This window comes from Octopus bimaculoides, chromosome 24 (assembly GCF_046866305.1).
Source record: "Octopus bimaculoides isolate indiv1 chromosome 24, ASM4686630v1, whole genome shotgun sequence".
Lineage (NCBI taxonomy): Eukaryota > Metazoa > Mollusca > Cephalopoda > Octopoda > Octopodidae > Octopus > Octopus bimaculoides.
Window position 1 is genome coordinate 11,533,021 of NC_142951.1, and position 21,578 is coordinate 11,554,598.

Consider the following 21,578-nt stretch of genomic DNA (forward strand, 5'->3'; position numbering starts at 1 on the left):
TAGAGAGCATGAATATTAAATTTGTAGTTGAGAAAATGTTAGCTGACTTGGAGTACTGAAAGCCATCTAAATATTTAAAAAGTGTTACGTGTATCTTGATTTCGCCGGGTGTCAAAATGCCGACCTAACGACTTCTGCTCAAAGCTATCTGAACGCTGTAAAATCTGTAAGACGTGACATGGACGGCTTCAACGGCGGCTACTAAGTTTTGAGCTGTGATCAGCGGAAGGGACACAGCAGACTTTCTGACTGCGTTCCTACACAGTGATTCCGTCCCACATCCCTGAACAGGGACTGAGGTTCAATTCAGACGGCTATGTGAAGCTTCTAGAGAATGTGGCAAATCCCTGGCTGGAGAGGGTTTTATCTGGAAGGCCATAAAAGTGGAAACAAGGCTCAGCTCCTTGCCATATCTTCAAAAAGAGTTAGAATTGCTTGTCGGAAAATTTCTGTGTCTTTACCAGCCCTAATATCTGGGCCTCCTAGTTCTCTACGATTATAATCTCATGGATTACTATGTTTGGGTGCGGTGGAGACAGACGCCAAACGATCTGCGTGCAACACCAAGGCTTCGCTGATGGCCAAGATCAAGGTGTTCGAAGATCTTCTCAGCGACACAGTGAGGTACGTATGTGCCTCGTATGTGCAGTCGTCTTAAGGCCGAAGTGGAAGGCGAGGGAGGCTATTTTAAGTAAAATGTTATTTCCCAGCAATATTCTAGTTGATATGTTTGGATTGATGAAAAGGTAATTTACTTTTGGATGGGAGATTTTGTTTTCTTATATTTTTATACAAACTGTCAACATTTAGCCCAAACACCCTGCAAAACTTTATTCACCCTTTCTCATTCTATTTCTCACGCACACTTCTTTCCACTTAGGAGTTTCACTTACTATATCGGTCAAAGTTTTTGACACTTCCATAGCTGCTTCACAATGCATATACGAGCTTTCCGGTCCCATGTCTTCTTTATGACAAGGGTACCTCTTATCCAAACAACGGTAAAATTTGCAGTCGACTTCTTCACTATATTTGAGACATTCGGGTGTAACTTCTGAAAAAGAAAGAGAAAAAGAAATACAAAGGTATTAAACAGGTTGCTGCTGATTCTTTATCTTTATTGCTGCGTGGTGGTACCCCAGTATGGCTGCAATCTAATGATTGAAAGCAATAAAAAAAACGATTAAAAGAACAGCATTCCATCACTTACGACGACGAGGGTTCCAGTCGATCCGATCAACGGAACAGCCTGCTCTTAAAATTTACCTGTAAGCGACTAAACACTCCACTCACACGTGTACACATTCTGGTCAAGGAGACAATAGAACACTTGGCGAAAAGGCACAAGTCGCCAGTGACTATCTCGATAGCATTCCAGTATTAACAGCAGATAAAGATGCTGACCAGAGTTATAATATGGATGAAACACCTGTATACGTTGTCATGTTGAGTTCAACAACTATAGACTTTGTTGGCAATAAACATATAGATGCTAGCCACTATTCTCGAAATCCCTGGGTGACCAATATGAAATTCCATTTATAAACGCTTTTGTAGTGAGGTTGGCTCTACGGCTCTTTGTGCATATATCAACACATTGTCACACAGTGGGAAATGGTTTCGCATTTGTGTTGCGCATATTTTCATTTTCTTTAGCCTTCAGTAATTCTCTCATCTTTATAATAAATTTATCGTTCTCAGATTTTGATTTTATGCCTGGTAACGAAACTGGCAGTTCACAAATGACTTTACATAAAATATTTTTCATTTCAGTTTCCGCTCACAGAGTGGGAATCACAGTACCTTCGAATGGTTCCACCTCGTTTTGGAATCAGTCTTAATAGAAAATCTGTATAGCCTAATTTCTTGGATGGTATGTACTCCATCTTGAAATCATAATTTAATAATATCGTAGCTCAACGTTATTTACACTACAAGCAGTATAAGTAGGAATTCCTTTTTTCTACCCAAATATCGATAATAACGGTCGGTGATCAATCTGTTGCCGAAAACGTTTCCGTGCAAAAGTCTGTGAAATTCTTTTCATGGCAAAAATGATTGCTAGAGATTCTTTTTCGATTTGACAACCGAGTGGACTGCAGCAATGCAAAGTGAAGTGATTTGTTCAAGAACGCAATGCACTGCTGGTCCGGAATTCGAAACTACGATCTTGCACTCAGGAATTCAACAGCTTAACCACTAGTCCACACGACTTCGCATTGTATATTTAGATAACCTACTGTTATTTTGTAGATAGACGCGAACCTAAAACTGGCGTGCTACAACGAATAGGTGCGCGAGCAGTGACGCCACGAGCGACATATATATATGTACATGGATATCTGTATGTATGTGTGCATGTGCGCATGTTGATTTGTATGTATATGTCTGCGTATATGTGTATTTGATGTGTATCTATTTGCGTATACATGTGTGTATGTAAATATATATATATCTATGTGTGTATGTGTAATTATGTATATGAAAATATATATATGTGTGTGTATATGTGTACATATATATGTATGTGTGTGTGCGCGCGCGCACACACACACGCACACACACACACACACACGCACACACACACACACACACACACACACACACAGACACACACACATATATATACATAGTTGAAATTCATAGAAAAACAAAGGACGAAGACAGATGTGTGAACAACAAGCAAGTGTATTAGTTTGACGGTAGGGAAAATGAAAAAAGGGTCTTACGTTTCGAGCCTACGCTCTTCAACAGAAAGGAATTAAGAGAAAGAATGAAAAAAACTTGTAGATTTCAGCTGTCCAGCATGGCGAAACATACATACATGCATGCATACATACATACATACATATATACATACACATATATATATATATATATATATATATATATATATATATATATGGAGGCGCAATGGCCCAGTGGTTAGGGCAGTGGACTCGCGGTCATAGGATTGCGGCTTCGATTCCCAGACCGGGCGTTGTGAGTGTTTATTGAGCGAAAACACCTAAACCTCCACGAGGCTCCAGCAGGGGGTGGTGGCGAACCCTGCTGTACTCTTCCACCACAACTTTCTCTCACTCTTACTTCCTGTTTCTGGTGTGCCTCTAATTCAACGGGTCAGCCTTGTCACACTCTGTGTCACGCTGAATATCACCAAGAACTACGTTAAGGGTACACGTGTCTGTGGAGTGCTCAGCCACTTGCACGTTAATTTCACGAGCAGGCTGTTCCGTTGATCGGATCAACTAGAACCCTCGACGTCGTAAGCGACGGAGTGCCAACAACAACATATATATATATATATATATATATATATATATATATATATATATATATATATATATATATATTAATTAATATAAAATAGACTGCTTTATTTTGAGATTGCTAATGTTAACAATATCCGCAAAGAAAATACAAACTGGAGTTGTAGTACTCAAAGTGAGCTATATTCCGCTTAATAATCTCAATGGAGGCAATGCAAGCGGAAACCAGAGGAAAATAATCAATAACCACACTCAAAATCAAATATATACATATATTCTTCTAGATTTATAAAGCGAATATGAAAATTCCAAATATATAAATATAAAAATACATATAAATAGATAAATATCGATGTGTTACATAAAACACAGTGAATTTTATATTTAAAAGTTATAATACATTGGTGTAATAAAAATTTAATATGATAAAACATTAAAAAGACGTACTAAAATACCACGAAAATTATACAAAAATTAAAAAATTCCATCTACGTTTCAGAGACGTGCCAAGTAATATGATATATTTCATATTTTTAAAACTGACACTCCCTCATCAGGATATTTTCACACAATACAGAAAGAACAAATACAGAAATACAATTATACAATTACATATCAGCCAGTTTCCACTTGCATTGCCTCCATTGAAATTCTTAAGCGGTTTATTATTTAATAGGCACAATACATGTTTATATGAGCTTCTAATAGTTTCATATATTGAGAAATATCTCAAACGTATTTATCAAGCACAAACCGTATACCATATCGAACTACAAATTGAATGAGAGAAGAAACACGAAGAAGTTTGAGGAGGAAAGATATAGAAAAGATGGAAGGTTAAAAAACGTAAAACGGAAAACAAAGAAGTAAAAAGTTAGATGTAAAAAATGTAAGAGTCATCCTTCTTAGACATTAAATTATTAGGCTGGAAAGATATGAACAAGTTAATCAGCTATTGACAGAATTTTCCAATTCTTCGAAATGTACTTAGACATATGTTTACAACCGCTGAAAATTTCAGACCTAGAGTTCAGCAGGAAACTAGGGATCTTAGATCTGAAAGGGGTCTGAGATATTTCAGCTAAACGTAGCTTACATTTATTTGGTGCGGATTTTTCAATTATTTTCCATTTAATCAAATGTGGAGTTGCGTTAGATTTCAAATTCTCGTTGATCGTTTTCCATTTTTTTTTAACCTTCCACGTTCTCTATATGCTTCTTTCTCAACTTTTCGCGTTTCTTTTCGCATTCAGTTTTTAGTTCGTTATGATATGTGGTTTGTGCTTGATGAATGTGTTTAAGATATTTCTCAACATATGAAACGATTAATAGCACATATAAACATGGATTGTGTCTATTAAATAATATTTATTTCTCACCAGATAGAGTGCATTTTTTGTTGATCTTACTATCGCGGAACAATTCATTATATATATATATATATATATATATATATATATATATATATATATATATATATATATATATATATATATATATTCATGTGTGTATTTACGTGTGTATGCATGTGCATGGTGCAGCATGCAGACGTTGATGTGTACGAACGAGTACCATTGGCAGATGTAGAGGATACTACGGAAGTCAATATAAATGCACCTTTGTGTGTCGATCTGTCTGTCTGTCTATCTGTCTGTCTGTCTGTCTGTCTGTCACCCTATCTATCTATCTATCTAACTGTCGCTCCCTCTCTTACTCTATCTAAGAGGTTGTATCAAAACGTTCTCGGACTAGTTCGTAGAGCGCCAACAAATGACAGCACAAGCAATGTGTCACGTGTCACTGCTGTCTTTACATGGCAAGTTGTAAAATTTGTGTCTTTGTGGTTACGTGTATGCTGTAGTCTGTGATTTTGTCACGGACATGAACAAAGAGCCAACGTGTAATTTTGCGTTAAACTTGGGAAGCCTGATACAGAGACACAGAGCATGCCTCGGCAAGTTTAAAACGACGAGACAGGAGATCGTACGCAACGTTTCAAGTGGCACGGGCTCTTCAAAAACAGAAAAATATCCCTGGAAGACGATGAGCGATCTGGAAGACCTGTCACAAGCGTCATCACCGGAAATGTGGTATTGTGCGTTGAGAATTCGTCACCTGGGGCCGGATGGTCATTCGAGAGTTCTACCGGGATGTTTTGAGGCATTTCAGGGAAGACATTCAACGAAAGAGACCGAAATTGTGGAGTGCGAAGAATTGGATTCTCCACGACAACAATACACTCTGTCACCGAGCTTTTCTCACTCGTGAGTTTCCCACTAAAAACATGGTGTCGTTCCCGCACCCGCTCTATTCGCCACATTTAGTACCTGCGGACTTCCATCTCTTCTCCAAGATAAAAATGTACTTCAAAAGTCGTCGTTATAACACCGTTGTCGAGATCGAGAGAGAATAGCAAAATGTCCGCGGCTCGCTTACGGAAAACAACTTCCAGGCCGGATTCCAAAAGTGGCAGGAACGCTGTGAGTATTTCGAAGATGGTGTTAACATTTGGGCAAAAGAGTTATTTTTCATTAAACATAATTATTCCAGAACCTTTTGATACCATCCCGTATGTGTGTGTATTATATTTGCTGATGTGTGTGCATTTATACATTACACTATACTGAAAATCGTCACAAAGATTGCTCCATTAGACATTCAACAAAATATCTCATAAGATACTTTGAAATTGAGCGCAATGTTTACTTGCACCATATTTAATAACGTATGGACGCTTTCAACATTTGTCCCGATTCTTAGTTGACTCTGCTTCTGAGGAGGTAATATGGTAGTGTCTGTGCGGGACGAGTAATGCTGGCCACGTTGGAAGACTCAGTGCTCAGGCCAGTGATGCTCGAATATACTCATCTGTGCAGGAAACTCATTGTGATGCGCTTACAGAGAAAGGAAGATGCTGTTTGTATTCATAATAGGAAAGATAGAGTGACGGTCAGTGGTCAGTGAACTGAAAAAGAAAGTAACATACGCTTCGTAATGAATATGCCTGATATACCAGAGAGGTAGACAAGGATGAGATTAAACTGCTTGACAAGGATTAAAGAGAGGGAGGGTTACTCAGCGTCGTGTACCTCACTCGCTCGTCCCTTCCTATTTGAGTCCAGTGACAAGACTAAGTCACGATGATTAGAGATAGGTTGGGATACAGTGGATGGCCGCAGTGTCATCACCGTGCCCTGTTCGCACTCCAAAATGCTTGTTGTTCTCCCCACCCCTGAGATATATCTGAGAGATAGACAAGGTTGAGATGAAACTGCAACTGTCCAAAACAAAATAATTGCTTAGCTGTTGCAACAATTACTGTTTAGGTGATGTGACTACATCGTTAACAGAAGGAAGACGGCGAACTATGCAGTGGGTCAAATCAATTTAAACAGTCCCTGTTAGAAAATAACAGTGTTTGAGAACACTATAGGTATTGATACTGTTTGAAGGTGTCGAAATCATTGGAAACACAAATCGAGACCCGATGTAGAAGCTCCATATAAAATACAAATAATATATATTAATAAATACACACAGAGATACGCTGATGCAAAAACAATGATGCACTCACCCACTTTTCCTTTCAAAACACGAGCTGGATCGAGTTCAGTATGAAAATAAAATCCTTTGATTGTTAATACAAATGACATCAAAAGAACCGGGGAAAACTGCCACATGTTTGCTATTTCTTTCTGCCTACTTAAATACCAAAGTCTTGTGCTGCTATCAATGTGTTCTGCTCTCTTCAAATTCTTCTCTCGAACTGTGTTGCTGATGTCTGTAGTTTTTAGTTTTTGTTAAAATCTAATTCTCCCTCTCACTTGCTTTGTCGCACTGATCTCTCTCTTTCTCTCTCCGTCTCCTTATATGTATGTATATATATATATATATATATATATATATATATATATATATATATATATATATATATATATATATATGCATATATATTTATATGTGCATGTATGTGTGCATGTGTATATACATATATATATGTGTATACATACTCAGATATATATGTATGCCGATGCACCCCCTCACCAGGCAACCCTCTTACCCATCCAGTAATATTCTGCCAAGTTTACAAACAATGATATATTACCTAAAGGAATAGTAAAAAATACATAACTCGTTTTAATAAAACACTACTTGCAAAGAAGAGAAAATGAGACAGGCCCATACATCAACGATTTTCAATTTAAGTGCTTTCAAAATTTGCCTGGTTTGTATAAACACAAACCTACACGTTGATATCAAATTATTCCCAGTCATGCGCAGTCAATAATAAAACAGTTAAATAATAACCCATATCTATCTATCTATCTATCTATCTATCTATCTATCTATCTATCTATCTATCTATCTATCTATCTATCTATCTGTTTGTCTGTCTGTCTGTTGTATGTCAGTTGTCTGCCTGTCGTCTGTCTGTTGTCTGTCTGTATTCCCGAATGATATACTCTCATAGGTTTGGTTTACCGGTTGGTGTGATGTATATATTCCCCGTTGGACGGGACTCGGATTCGTCGTAAGAATTCCCATTTTTGCGAGCTGAGTGGATTGGAGCAACGTGAAGAAAATATCTTGCTCCAGAACACAACGCATCGCCCGGTCCAGGAATCAAAACCACAACCTTGCGATTATTAGTCTCACACTCTAACCCATAAGCTTTGTACCTCTAATTGGGTGCACGTGATGTCTGGGTAGAGTTGTACCTTTAACGGGATAACATATGGTGCTCTTCATTGTTGTTCGTTTGCTTTGGTCCTCATCTGACACCAACGCGCATCTGTGGCTCCTCGAAGCTGTCTGCAAAGCAACAGAGGCCATACCCCAGGCAACGGGTTCCACGGACTGGCTAAATCTAACTGAAGGTAGTTGACGTCACTCAAACCATCGGTGATCTAGGTCTTGTCTATCTATGCATACGTTGAGGAAACCACCATATTGGTTCAACGGGAAGGGACAGGGTGGACCAGCAAGAGTTGTAGAGCGCGAACAGGCCACAGTGAGACACGAAGGACACTACGGTCTTCCGCTGTATCCTGATCTATCTCTTGGCTTCGTCCTGCCACTGGAATCAAAGAGAACGAGGTGAGAGAGTGATGCAGATCACGTTGAGCAACTATCCTTCACTTTAATCCATGTCATGTGCAAGTCATGACATCATACCTGTAATATCCTTGGTCAACGTCGACATCGACGGACAAACTAAGATTAATATCTGTCTATCTATCTATCGATACATACATACATACACACACACACAGACACACACACACGCACACGCACACACACATACACATACACATAAACACATATGAAATGAGTTTGGGGGGATATATTATCCGGGCGGATATCGTATTAGCCCTCAGTTAAGTTCCAGTTAACGGCTAACCACAACGTTCAGTATCTAACGACTGTGACAATTAGTTGTAAGTCGCTCAGTGAATTCTTCCAATGGCTAATTCCGCGTACACTTCGCTGGACAGTAAGCATTTTCTGGAGAATATATTAATAATCCTTTCTACTAAAGGCACAAAGTCTGAAATTTTGGGAGAAGGGGGCCAGCCGATTAGATCGACCCCAGTACGCAACTGGTACTTAATTTATCGACCACCGAAAGGATGAAAGGCAAAGTCGACTTGGGCAGAATTTGAACTCAGGACGTAAAGACAGACGAAATACCGTTTAGCATTTCGCCCGGCGTGCTAACGTTTCTGCCAGCTTGCTATCATATATTAATACTAATAATAATAAAGTGTATGGAGACTTGTACATTCGCAGACTTTATTTTATAGTCATATACTGCATGTTATAATGACCTACACGTGTTTCCGCTGCAGACACTACTCATTGTTGCAAATGCAACTTTGCAATATTGTCAGTGCAGCTTCGTCAGGGTTAGTCCACTTAGTCACCGTCGAAGTAAACTGATTGAAGAAAATTTTTTTTAGTGTTCTTTGCGAGATGAGTTGTTGTTATTCATATGTATGCGCTGCTGAACGCAACTTCACCCCAGTCTCTGAACGAAGTAAGGGCTTTTTCTCAAATAGGTAAATGTCGAGATTGTTACTTTTGTAAGGCTCTTTGTTCGTTTTAATGGTTGTGTGGGTTATGTTTATATATTTATATCTATGTATATAGGTGTATGTATATATATATATATATATATATATATATATATATATATATATATATATATATATATATATATATATGTATATATATATATATATATATATATATATATATATATATATATATATATATATATATATATATATATATATATATATATATATATATATATATATACGTATATATATATATATAAATACAGTATATATGTATATATATATATATATGTGTGTATATATATATATATATATATATATATATGTGTATATATATATATATATATATATATATATATATATATATATATATATATATATATATATATATATATATATATATATGTATGTATGTATGTATGTATGTATGTATATATCAATTGAAATAAGAGCCATGACGCAGTCCTATATATTAATAAAACTTGTTTATTATCCTATGCGCATTTCGATGCAAGATCTCGACTCACTCTTGTCTGAGATAAGAAATTAGGGCCTTCCATCTCTTCAGGGCCAACTTACATTAATTCACAACAGACAACATTATTACTTGTACTTAAATTACATGTGTATAAAAAGGTTATAATCAGGTTGTTACGACATGAACACATTGAAACTGCTTGCACTTGCAAAATCGGTTAAGAAAACCGTTATATAGTAAAGTAACTAAGTAATTATTTTATTTACTTTCTTTTCAAAGATCTAACGGTTTTTATTTGATGAAACAGCGTCGTATGCATGTCGCTACTTAATATCCTAGGTTAACAATGATGAGAGATCGACACTGCACTGCATTTGGTGGATGTATATATATGTTCTATTTTGCAATTATTCAAAGATCCTACGCGCGGATGTTGGTAATAATCTTCCATCTTGGATAAGATTAGTGGTATACCTAACCACTATACTGGAAGTCGACTTGATAATGTCAATCTACGTGGAGCTTTAACTCTTACAAATAAAGTTGTAGATCTAAACTGTACGTGCAAGTTATATATATATATATATATATATATATATATATATATATATATATATATATATATATATATATATATATATATATATATATATATATATATATATATACATCTATAGGGAGGGCTTCGTCACAGTTTCCGCTCAAATTTCGATGACATAGTATTGCTCAATTCGATAATATCTGTATGACTGACATAGTAAAGTGTCAGGCACTAGGTTCCAACTGGTGACATGTGCTACACTGGGTAACCACAACAATTAGTAAAAGACAATAGCAATAAATATTAGTATATCGTGTTAAGTAATGACTGTATTCTGTTTAGTAATAAAAACCATTAGCTTAAAGATGTCTCGATGTTTGGCATAAAGCATTTGATTTACGATGACATGTGAATTTAAGTATATATCTTGCGCAATATGGTAGCTATAAACGCATTTATATGAATGTATGTTAAATAAATAAATATATATGTTGTAAATAAATACACATGTGTTCGCATGCATGTATGTATGTTATTATTCAGTTCAATTTCATGCTTTCTTATCAATAGAGAAAGAGCCGGTTTCTAACCCAGATCCGAGGTTTTTTCATTGGAATTTCAACATCAACAAGATATTTTTGTATGTGTGTATGTATGTACGTATGTATGTATGTATGCATGTATGCATGCATGTATGTATGTATGTATGTATGCATGTATGTATGCATGTATGTATGTGTGCAGTGTTGTGTGTTTTGTTTTATGTATTTTATGTATGTATTCTTATGCTTATATTCCTATGGCTAAACATGATCATATATACTTAAATGATAAACATCTGAAAAGTTTTACAGATTCTTTTGGGTGCCAGTGATGACTTGGATCTGTAGTCTCCGAATTAGCTTTCTCCTCTCTAGTTTCGAGAAGCCTAATTTCTCAAGATTGTCATTTAGGTAGCTTGTTATATATCTTAGTGCCCCAATAATTACAGGTATAAACCTGAACTTGTAATCTCAATATGTATGGATGTACGTTTGTGCATCTCGTTATATGTTGTACGTATGTTCCTTTCGCCTTCGTATTCTTCCTGTAAGGAACGAGCTGGTTTCTTACAAAGAAACAAACTCCATCACTGTAATTCGGATACAGACAACAATAAATGTTACATGTTGAAATGTCTTATAATTGTACTGTTCCGCTAACAGATTGTTTTAGTGAAGTAGGTGTTAGCTGGTCACTTTCTTCACCTGAAAAGCTTAGGTTTTCCTTTTGATCTATTAAACATGTTCTAACTTAGCTAAGACTATGACAAACATTTTCTAACATAACCAAATTAGAAAATGTATAACCAACTGCACCAAGAATTATTGGTGGAAATATGAATTCATAGTGAGTGAGAGAGAAGTAGTTATTCATAAATGTCGCATGTTTGTATTTCTGTTTATTTTGGCACTAAATCCACCGAAATACGTGTTACGAAAATTCACTGATCATATCTTTAGGTTACTAACGTAACAGGTAATTTTTTTGCGGACGGTCTAAAGATTTATGCTTGAAGTATTTACATTGCTGAGAAACAGATGGATTCTGGATTCTGGATTCTGTAACAATATATTTTGCTAATATAGGAATGGAATTTGGCCAAAAAATGTTCAAATGTGACTGTCGGAGGCGGAAAAACTATTTCTCAAATCCAAAATCATCGCATTAAAGCATCTCGATCTCTTTGATCGTAGAGATAACAATGAATATTATACCGGAATAAGATACGTGGCGACTGGATCTTTCTTTTAAAGGAAGACAATATCCCACAATGCATTTGTAGTACCGGTACTGATACCAACATTTAAGAAACTTAACAGGTCTATAAAGGGAATCCGTTGCATTAGCATTAAAACCCACAGTATCCGCGATGCAACCAAAAATGTCGATTATGTTATACTTAGGTAGGGGGATTGAACATATGATCAGCAGTTGTCAAAAAATTATATTAAGGTGCTGCCTCTCATTGTCACATGTGATTGCTCAAACAATGTTTATCTATAGATACTTTTACCAGTGGTAAACTAAGACAAATTGGACACATGCGTATAAACAAAATGAATATCTTTATCATATTATCCCCTTCAAAAATTCTGCCAATCGCAAACGCAACAGGCTTGATACGATAGTTTGTGATAGACAGGAAAGTCGTGTACAATCCAATCACATAGATCAGGTACCCGTGGGATGGGGACATTCCTGCCAAAATTATTAAGAAAGAGGACATTTATGAATAACTACTTCTCTCTCACTCACTATGAATTCATATTTCCACCAATAATTCTTGGTGCAGTTGGTTATACATTTTCTAATTTGGTTATGTTAGAAAATGTTTGTCATAGTCTTAGCTAAGTTAGAACATGTTTAATAGATCAAAAGGAAAACCTAAGCTTTTCAGGTGAAGAAAGTGACCAGCTAACACCTACTTCACTAAAACAATCTGTTAGCGGAACAGTACAATTATAAGACATTTCAACATGTAACATTTATTGTTGTCTGCATCCAAATTACAGTGATGGAGTTTGTTTCTTTGTAAGAAACCAGCTCGTTCCTTATAGGAAGAATACGAAGGCGAAAAGAACATATGTACAACATATAACGATATGCACAAACGTACATCCATACATATTGAGATTACAAGTTCAGGTTTATACCTGTAATTATTGGGGGACTGGGATATATAACAAGCTACCTAAATGACAATCTTGAGAAATTAGGCTTCTCGAAACTAGAGAGGAGAAAGCTAATTCGGAGACTACAGATCCAAGTCATCACTGGCACCCAAAAGAATCTGTAAAACTTTTCAGATGTTTATCATTTAAGTATATATGATCATGTTTAGCCATAGGAATATAAGCATAAGAATACATACATAAAATAAATAAAACAAAACACACAACACTGCACACATACATACATGCATACATACATACATACATACATACATACATACATACATACATACATGCATGCATACATGCATACATGCATACATGCATACATACATACATACATACATACACACATACAAACATATCTTGTTGATGTTGAAATTCCAATGAAAAAACCTCGGATCTGGGTTAGAAACCGGCTCTTTCTCTATTGGTAAGGAAGCCTGAAATTGAACTGAATAATAACATACATACATGCATGCGAACACATGTGTATTTATTTACAACATATATATTTATTTATTTAACATATATTCATATAAATGCGTTTATAGCTACCATATTGCGCAAGATATATACTTAAATTCACATGTCATCGTAAATCAAATGCTTTATGCCAAACATCGAGACATCTTTAAGCTAATGGTTTTTATTACTAAACAGAATACAGTCATTACTTAACACGATATACTAATATTTATTGCTATTGTCTTTTACTAATTGTTGTGGTTACCCAGTGTAGCACATGTCACCAGTTGGAACCTAGTGCCTGACACTTTACTATGTCAGTCATACAGATATTATCGAATTGAGCAATACTATGTCATCGAAATTTGAGCGGAAACTGTGACGAAGCCCTCCCTATAGATGTATATATATATACATATATATATATATATATATATATATATATATATATATATATATATATATATATATATATATATATATATATATATATATATATATATATATATATATAACTTGCACGTACAGTTTAGATCTACAACTTTATTTGTAAGAGTTAAAGCTCCACGTAGATTGACATTATCAAGTCGACTTCCAGTATAGTGGTTAGGTATACCACTAATCTTATCCAAGATGGAGGATTATTACCAACATCCGCGCGTAGGATCTTTGAATAATTGCAAAATAGAACATATATATACATCCACCAAATGCAGTGCAGTGTCGATCTCTCATCATTGTTAACCTAGGATATTAAGTAGCGACATGCATACGACGCTGTTTCATCAAATAAAAACCGTTAGATCTTTGAAAAGAAAGTAAATAAAATAATTACTTAGTTACTTTACTATATAACGGTTTTCTTAACCGATTTTGCAAGTGCAAGCAGTTTCAATGTGTTCATGTCGTAACAACCTGATTATAACCTTTTTATACACATGTAATTTAAGTACAAGTAATAATGTTGTCTGTTGTCTGTTGTGAATTAATGTAAGTTGGCCCTGAAGAGATGGAAGGCCCTAATTCCGTATCTCAGACAAGAGTGAGTCGAGATCTTGCATCGAAATGCGCATAGGATAATAAACAAGTTTTATTAATATATAGGACTGCGTCATGGCTCTTATTTCAATTGATATATACATACATACATATATATATATATATATATATATATATATATATATATATATATATATATATATATATATATATATATATATATATATATATATACATACACCTATATACATAGATATAAATATATAAACATAACCCACACAACCATTAAAACGAACAAAGAGCTTTACAAAAGTAACAATCTCGACATTGACCTATTTGAGAAAAAGCCCTTACTTCGTTCAGAGACTGGGGTGAAGTTGAGTTCAGCAGCGCATACATATGAATAACAACAACCCATCTCGCAAAGAACACTAAAAAAAATTTCTTCAATCAGTTTACTTCGACGGTGACTAAGTGGACTAACCCTGACGAAGCTGCACTGACAATATTGCAAAGTTGCATTTGCAACAATGAGTAGTGTCCGCAGCGGAAACACGTGTAGGTCATTATAACATGCAGTATATGACTATAAAATAAAGTCTGCGTATGTACAAGTCTCCATACACTTTATTATTATTAGTATTAATATATGATAGCAAGCGGGCAGAAACGTTAGCACGATAGAGGAAATAGAGAAGTGCCTTTAAAATGTTAAAAGTTTGACTACTTTTTATACACGTGGAAGAAAGTACGGTACAGTGGAGGTAAGGTTTGGCAACGAAGAAGATGCTATAAGCCACCTCACTGTGCCGATAAGGACACCAGAATGGGTACTTCTGCTGGCGTGCTGTGGCAAACGTGTTGCCAGAGTAAGAATTGGCAGAGGGCCCTCTAAAATTAAGGCAGCGTGGCTGGTAGCAACTATAATGCACGGTATGGGAGATGTGGGGAAAATCCTCAATATAGCGAGGACCAAAAAGGTCAATTGGTGGGGGTATGGCCTCGAGATAGCCATATAGGTGAGCTTAAAAGACCTGTAAATCATCACAGAGGAAATCATACTCCCAGAAGACACCAGATTTCGAGGAGTAGTAGAAGGAGACCACCAATATGCTTCCTATCCGGTTCACCATTACCATCTCTCGAGCTTGCTGAATCTTCTCATCAGTGGTAGAGGTTAACGCGCGTCTTGCTCCCGCTTCGTGCGTCTCAATCCATTCATACACAGTTCTACGCAATAGTGTACTGTCCCCGTATTATGCTAGAAGCCTCCGATTTCAGCATATGGTACACCTTCCAGCCAGAGAAATTGGATCACTGCTCTTTTTCTTTGGTGCACATTGCTAGTAAAGTGGCCATGCTTACACTGTATAAAAAAAATGGTGCGATCAGGCTCAAACTTCGATCATGTGACCACAATAGTCCAAACTATAAGCACGCACGCGCAGAAAGAAGTGTGACGATAATAAAGATATGTTATGGCGAAAGTGCGGATAATTTTTGACTTGTCCACGTGTATATATATATATATATATATAGCTGAAGAAGGAAGATATTCTCTATGCGGCATTTGTGTTTTCTGTGCTCTGGTTATTATTATTTTTTGTCTACGTTTTTTTTGCAACGTCCTGTACCCAGATATGCACCTATATATACAGGTAGATGTAGGTATGCATATACTTGTACGTATATATGCATATACTCATTTATTATTTGTTATATATATATATATGTTGTTGTACTTGGGGATGGTCATATTGCCAGTTTAGCCAATAAAAACACACGCACTGTATATTCGGTGTTAATTTGCTTCAGCTCTATATTACATTAATCTTAATCTTATTTCGGCCAGAGATCTTTCGTCACACTTTTGTGACCTCATCAGTGGTCCTTTGTTGCCTTCTTTCTTATGTGTGTCTCACCTTGCTAACTATCAGCCATTTTGTATTTTGTATTCCTATTGTATATGTCTACGCATGCGTGTCCTTCAATGTGTCTGTGTCTTTTGTAAGTGCATGTGTGTATGGGGAGTGTCTGTATCACCTATATTCTCTGTTAATACGTGTTCGTTTGTATTTGTTTTTATTTATTTATTTGTTCATGTGTGTGTGTTCTTTTTTTTGTGTTTAATTAAATTTTGTTAACGTATGTAGTATTTAATTCCATTTGTTTATCTATGTATTGTATTATACTTTGTTCATATTATTATTGGTTTATGGGTAACATGTTGTCACATGCTGTGGTTTGTGGTTTGTTAGTGGTGTGTGTTAGTGTTCCATTCTAGTTTCCTATTCAGGCTAGGTTTCTCTTCTATTATGTGTGTAGCTTCAGTAATTTGTCTAAGTGCTGCATCACTGCTATGTGTAGATAAGATTTTAATTTCTATGTTGTTGATTGAGCCTCTATGTTCTTGCTCAGCGTGCTGGTACAGAACTGATGAGTTCTTCCCTTCCTTAAGTTCCCTCCGATGTTCGTTTGCCCGTTCCCCTATGGTCCTTGCTGTTTCGCTTACATATGTCATTGTCTTATTTCTGCATCGTCCCTCTGTACATCTTATACTATAGACCACATTTCTGGTTTTGCAGTTCGTTTGTGGGCTAAATCTACATACGATACAGTTCCTATCAATGCAGGGGGTTCTACTGAAAGGGTATGTTCTACTGATAAGGGATTTAATAGGGTTGCCTGGCCTTTCAACAACCTTAATTCTTAGCTTAAGTTTGTCTAGGGCCCTTCTAAAGCGGTACGCCAGTTCGCCTCTAGGGGTGGTGTCGACGAACATGACGCTTGTGGCTATCGTACCATGAGCTTGCCGTCCCTATTTTCTTCTTAGACCTTTCTATGGTGTTCCATGATTTGCTCCTATAGAGTGGGCAAATCCCATTCCTATCGTTGCGTTTGATTGTTTCAAACTTCTTCATAGCTCCTTAAGGAAGGGAAGAACTCATCCGTTCTGTACCAGCACGCTGAGCAAGACCATAGAGGCTCAATCAACAACATAGAAATTAAAATCTTATCTACACATAGCAGTGATGCAGCACTTAGACAAATTACTGAAGCTACACACATAATAGAAGAGAAACCTAGCCTGAATAGGAAACTAGAATGGAACACTAACACACACCACTAACAAACCACAAACCACAGCATGTGACAACATGTTACCCATAAACCAATAATAATATGAACAAAGTATAATACAATACATAGATAAACAAATGGAATTAAATACTACATACGTTAACAAAATTTAATTAAACACAAAAAAAAGAACACACACACATGAACAAATAAATAAATAAAAACAAATACAAACGAACACGTATTAACAGAGAATATAGGTGATACAGACACTCCCCATACACACATGCACTTACAAAAGACACAGACACATTGAAGGACACGCATGCGTAGACACATACAATAGGAATACAAAATACAAAATGGCTGATAGTTAGCAAGGTGAGACACACATAAGAAAGAAGGCAACAAAGGACCACTGATGAGGTCACAAAAGTGTGACGAAAGAACTCTGGCCGAAATAAGATTAAGATTAATGTAATATAAAGCTAAAGCAAATTAACACCAAATATACAGTGCGTGTGTTTTTATTGGCTAAACTGGCAATATGACCATCCCCAAGTACAACAACCTCTGTCTCAACACACGATTTCACATAAAAAATCTTGCAAAACAAATATATATATATATATATATATATATATATATATATATATATATATATATAGATAGATAGATAGATAGATAGATAGATAGATAGATAGATATAGTAGAATAATAAAAATATAGTTCTTGGTACAGTATTATATATATTTGAAAAACATGAGCAGAGCAGAGATGGCATTTGGTGAGGGATAACTTTATTTTAATCTTAATAATGTTTACAGTGAGTTACTCTAATATGAGTTTCGAACTTCAAGTAGCCGTTTGCAAACTGAAAAATATGTTTTACTGGTTGCTTAAATAGCAAAAGATTTTTAATTACACGTATACACACGAAAAGGGAAAAAATATATAAAATATGTATGTAAAAATACAAAAGCATGTTTGAAGAAGAAGAAGAAGAAAGAGGAGGATGAGGATGAGGAGGAGGAGGAGGAGGAGGAGGAGGAGGAGGAGGCGGAGGAGGGAAGAGGAGAAGGAGGAAGAGGAGAAGGAGAAGGAGAAGGAGAATAAGAAAAAAAGAAGACGGAGGAAGAGAAGAAGAAGAAGAACTCCTAGCTTAATCGCTTGCATGCTGAGAGAAATGCTTAGCGGTATTTCGTCTGTGTGACACCGGTTGAGGTGCTTAGCGGTGTAGCGACTCCATGAGATTGGATTGTTACTAGTTATTTGAGTGCGTCTGTACAGTAAGTGCAAGTTTCAATTAACTGTTTTTGTGTGTTCTTGTCATAACTATTGTGTGATAGTCTTCGTTTGAAAACTATCGTGTGTTTCCCCTATGGGGGAAACAGTAATTGCTGGCAAGATGCCGAATAATGTATGTTCGTCTGGCGAAGAGGAGTCAACCGGAGGAAAAAATATAGAAAATTTATTGTTGGGAGAAGGTTCGGATTCTTCTGAAGAGGAGTTTCCAGAGCTATCAAATTGTACCGTTACAAGGAGGAACATAAATGTGAAAAACATACAAACAGAAGAAAAGCAAAAAAGAATTTTTGCGTCGGCGGAACCCGCCAGCTGTCGACAAACAAAAGCGACATATTAAAATACAAAGACATGCTAAAAATTGAAAACGGTGTTGTCAAAGTTCAACCACCGGAAGAATTATTATTAACAGAAAAAAAACCCAATTATTTTTAAAGTTTACTGCAAAAAAGGAAGGAAAATCGAGCGAGTGAGCGAAGAAAGAATTGAACAAGGTCTAAAGCCCATTTGGCAGGACATTACGTATCTTGCAAGAGGCAAAAAATTCGGTACCATTGAGGTACATTTTAAAAACAGTGAAACTGCACAAGTGCACTCTAAAATCCTTGGAAACCGAGGATATAATTTTGATACCGATTTACATGGGGATGAGGACATCCAATGTAAAAATAACAAAAGTCCCACCTCAAATTGACTCAATGTGGTTGATGGCGGCGGTCCTGGCAAAGAAGGTAGATGAGGTAAATATACTTCAAGCTATCGTCACCGAAAAACCATATTGGATAGGCCACACGGTCCACTTATTAATTCAAGGAGAACAGGCTGGAATTGAACAACTTCCAGAAAAAATAGAAGTTGGGGAAGAGTTGCTCCTCAACGTTTTTGTCGAGGGTCGAAAGCCCCGGTGTTTTTTGTGCGGCAAATTAGGCCACATTTGAAGGAACTGCATGGAAAATAAGGAAGACGAGGAAGAGGAGAAAGAAGAACAAGAGGAAGAAGAAGAAAAAGAAGAAAAAGACGAGAAGAAAACAACAAACAAAAGAAAAATACAATCAGCAGCTCAACCGAGAGTGGCGACTACTATAGAACAACGACCAACAAAAGCAGCAAAAAGAAACCGACCACAAATAACAAGGAAAGAAGTGGAGGACAGAGGGATAGTAGCACTTCACAGCAAAAATGTTGATTTAATGAGAGAAATAAAAGCAAAGAAATCAGCCACCAGAATAGCTGAACTGTCTGAAAAAATTTCAAAATTATGAACTATACGAAATGGATTCAAAGACTCATAAGATTTTATTAAATACATACAGAACATCTGTATCGGCAATGAGACTGGAATTTAACCGGTCCATTTTTCAAGACTTGCCACCTCCGACCCGATGTCAAGAAAAGGTGGAGAGTCCCTCTCCACCGGACAAGCCCTGATTAACAGGTAAGACATGTCTGTTCACATTGGTTGTTTAAATGTTCGTGGCCTGTTGTCTAGCTGGAAGCAAGGACGCTTCCTAAATGACATCAGGTCAAGAAAATTGGATGTGATTGTTGCAACGGAAACCCGAGTAAAGAGGCCAAGAGATCTGTCCCTCCTCTTGAACGGCTACGAGAAATACATTTCTCCGAGTCGGGCGGGAGGTGGGGGTGTGGTGTTGGTCCTACTAAAAAGAAACCGGGTAACCGAGAAAAAGTTGGTTTTTTTCTGATCCAGAAAGCAGGTTGGTCGTTCTGGACCTGACATTCAGTTGTGGCAAGATAATCAGGCTAGTTGCTATTTATGCACCCAATATTATGGGCCCGCAAAGTGAATATTTTCGTGACCTGGGCAAGTTCCTGGCCACGTCGCATTCGCTAGTATTGTTAGGAGACTTTAACGCAATATGTGAGGCACACAGAGATTGTGTTGGCTCGAACACGAACAGAAAATGCAACCTAGGCTTACGGGATCTGCTAAGTCACTTTCAGCTAGCAGACCCATATAGGTTGGAACATCCGAACACTCCACAGTGGACGTGGTCAAATAGTGACGGGTCTACCAGAACATATCTAGATAGGATTTTAATTAGAGAAACAGATAAGTCCATAGCTAAGTGTCCACAGTTTTTTTCAGTCAGCTACAGTGACCACAAGATGGTTACCTGTAAACTGACAATAGACAAGTTACATAGTCAGGGATCTGGCTACTGGAAACTCAATACGTCCCTTTTGGCGATTGAGGAATACAGAAAGCGGATCAAGATGTTAATTCAGAGGGCATTGACAGGTACCATCATTAATAACAAATGGTGGTACGCCCTAAAAAGAGCCATCAAATATGAGTCTATTAGGTTTAGCATAAGTTTAGCTAAGAAGGGACGTAGAATAGGAGATGGTATAGTTAAGGAACTAGAAGAAGCCTGGAGGACTGGCAATGCGGACCAAGTGAAGGTGAAAAGGCTGGAGTTAAACCAGCATCTTGAAGCCCAACACATGGGAAGTATTGCTAGAGCTAAGTTACGTGCGATGGGAAGTGAAGGAATCAAGGCCGCTGGATGGGCCCGAGTGGTGGAAGCTCGGCAAGGAAATAGTTCCAAGATACGGTCTTTGACGAACCATATTGGCGTCTTGATAAACGAACCCGAGAAAATGTGTGAGGCCTTTCGGGAG

General features: G+C 36.7%; 2 protein-coding genes across 3 annotated transcripts in view; one reads left to right on the forward strand and one right to left on the reverse strand.

The window, feature by feature from the left end:
- LOC106879340 (stanniocalcin-like) overlaps window positions 1–7,133 on the reverse strand; it is a 16,827-nt gene extending 9,694 nt beyond the window's left edge. Inside the window, exons 1-2 of the mRNA XM_089340867.1 lie at window positions 6,844–7,133; window positions 894–1,054 (exon numbers count right to left, since the gene is read on the reverse strand). Coding sequence (XP_089196993.1) covers window positions 894–1,054; window positions 6,844–6,949 — 267 coding nt within the window. The 5' untranslated portion in view covers window positions 6,950–7,133. The remainder of the gene's footprint in view (window positions 1–893; window positions 1,055–6,843) is intronic.
- Window positions 7,134–18,742: 11,609 nt separating this feature from the next.
- LOC128250786 (uncharacterized) overlaps window positions 18,743–21,578 on the forward strand; it is a 43,348-nt gene continuing 40,512 nt past the window's right edge. The window contains exon 1 of one of the 2 annotated variants that reach the window (XM_089341531.1): window positions 18,743–20,370. The gene's annotated coding sequence lies outside the window, so the exon portion shown is untranslated. The remainder of the gene's footprint in view (window positions 20,371–21,578) is intronic. The other variant, XM_089341530.1, reaches the window with a different exon arrangement.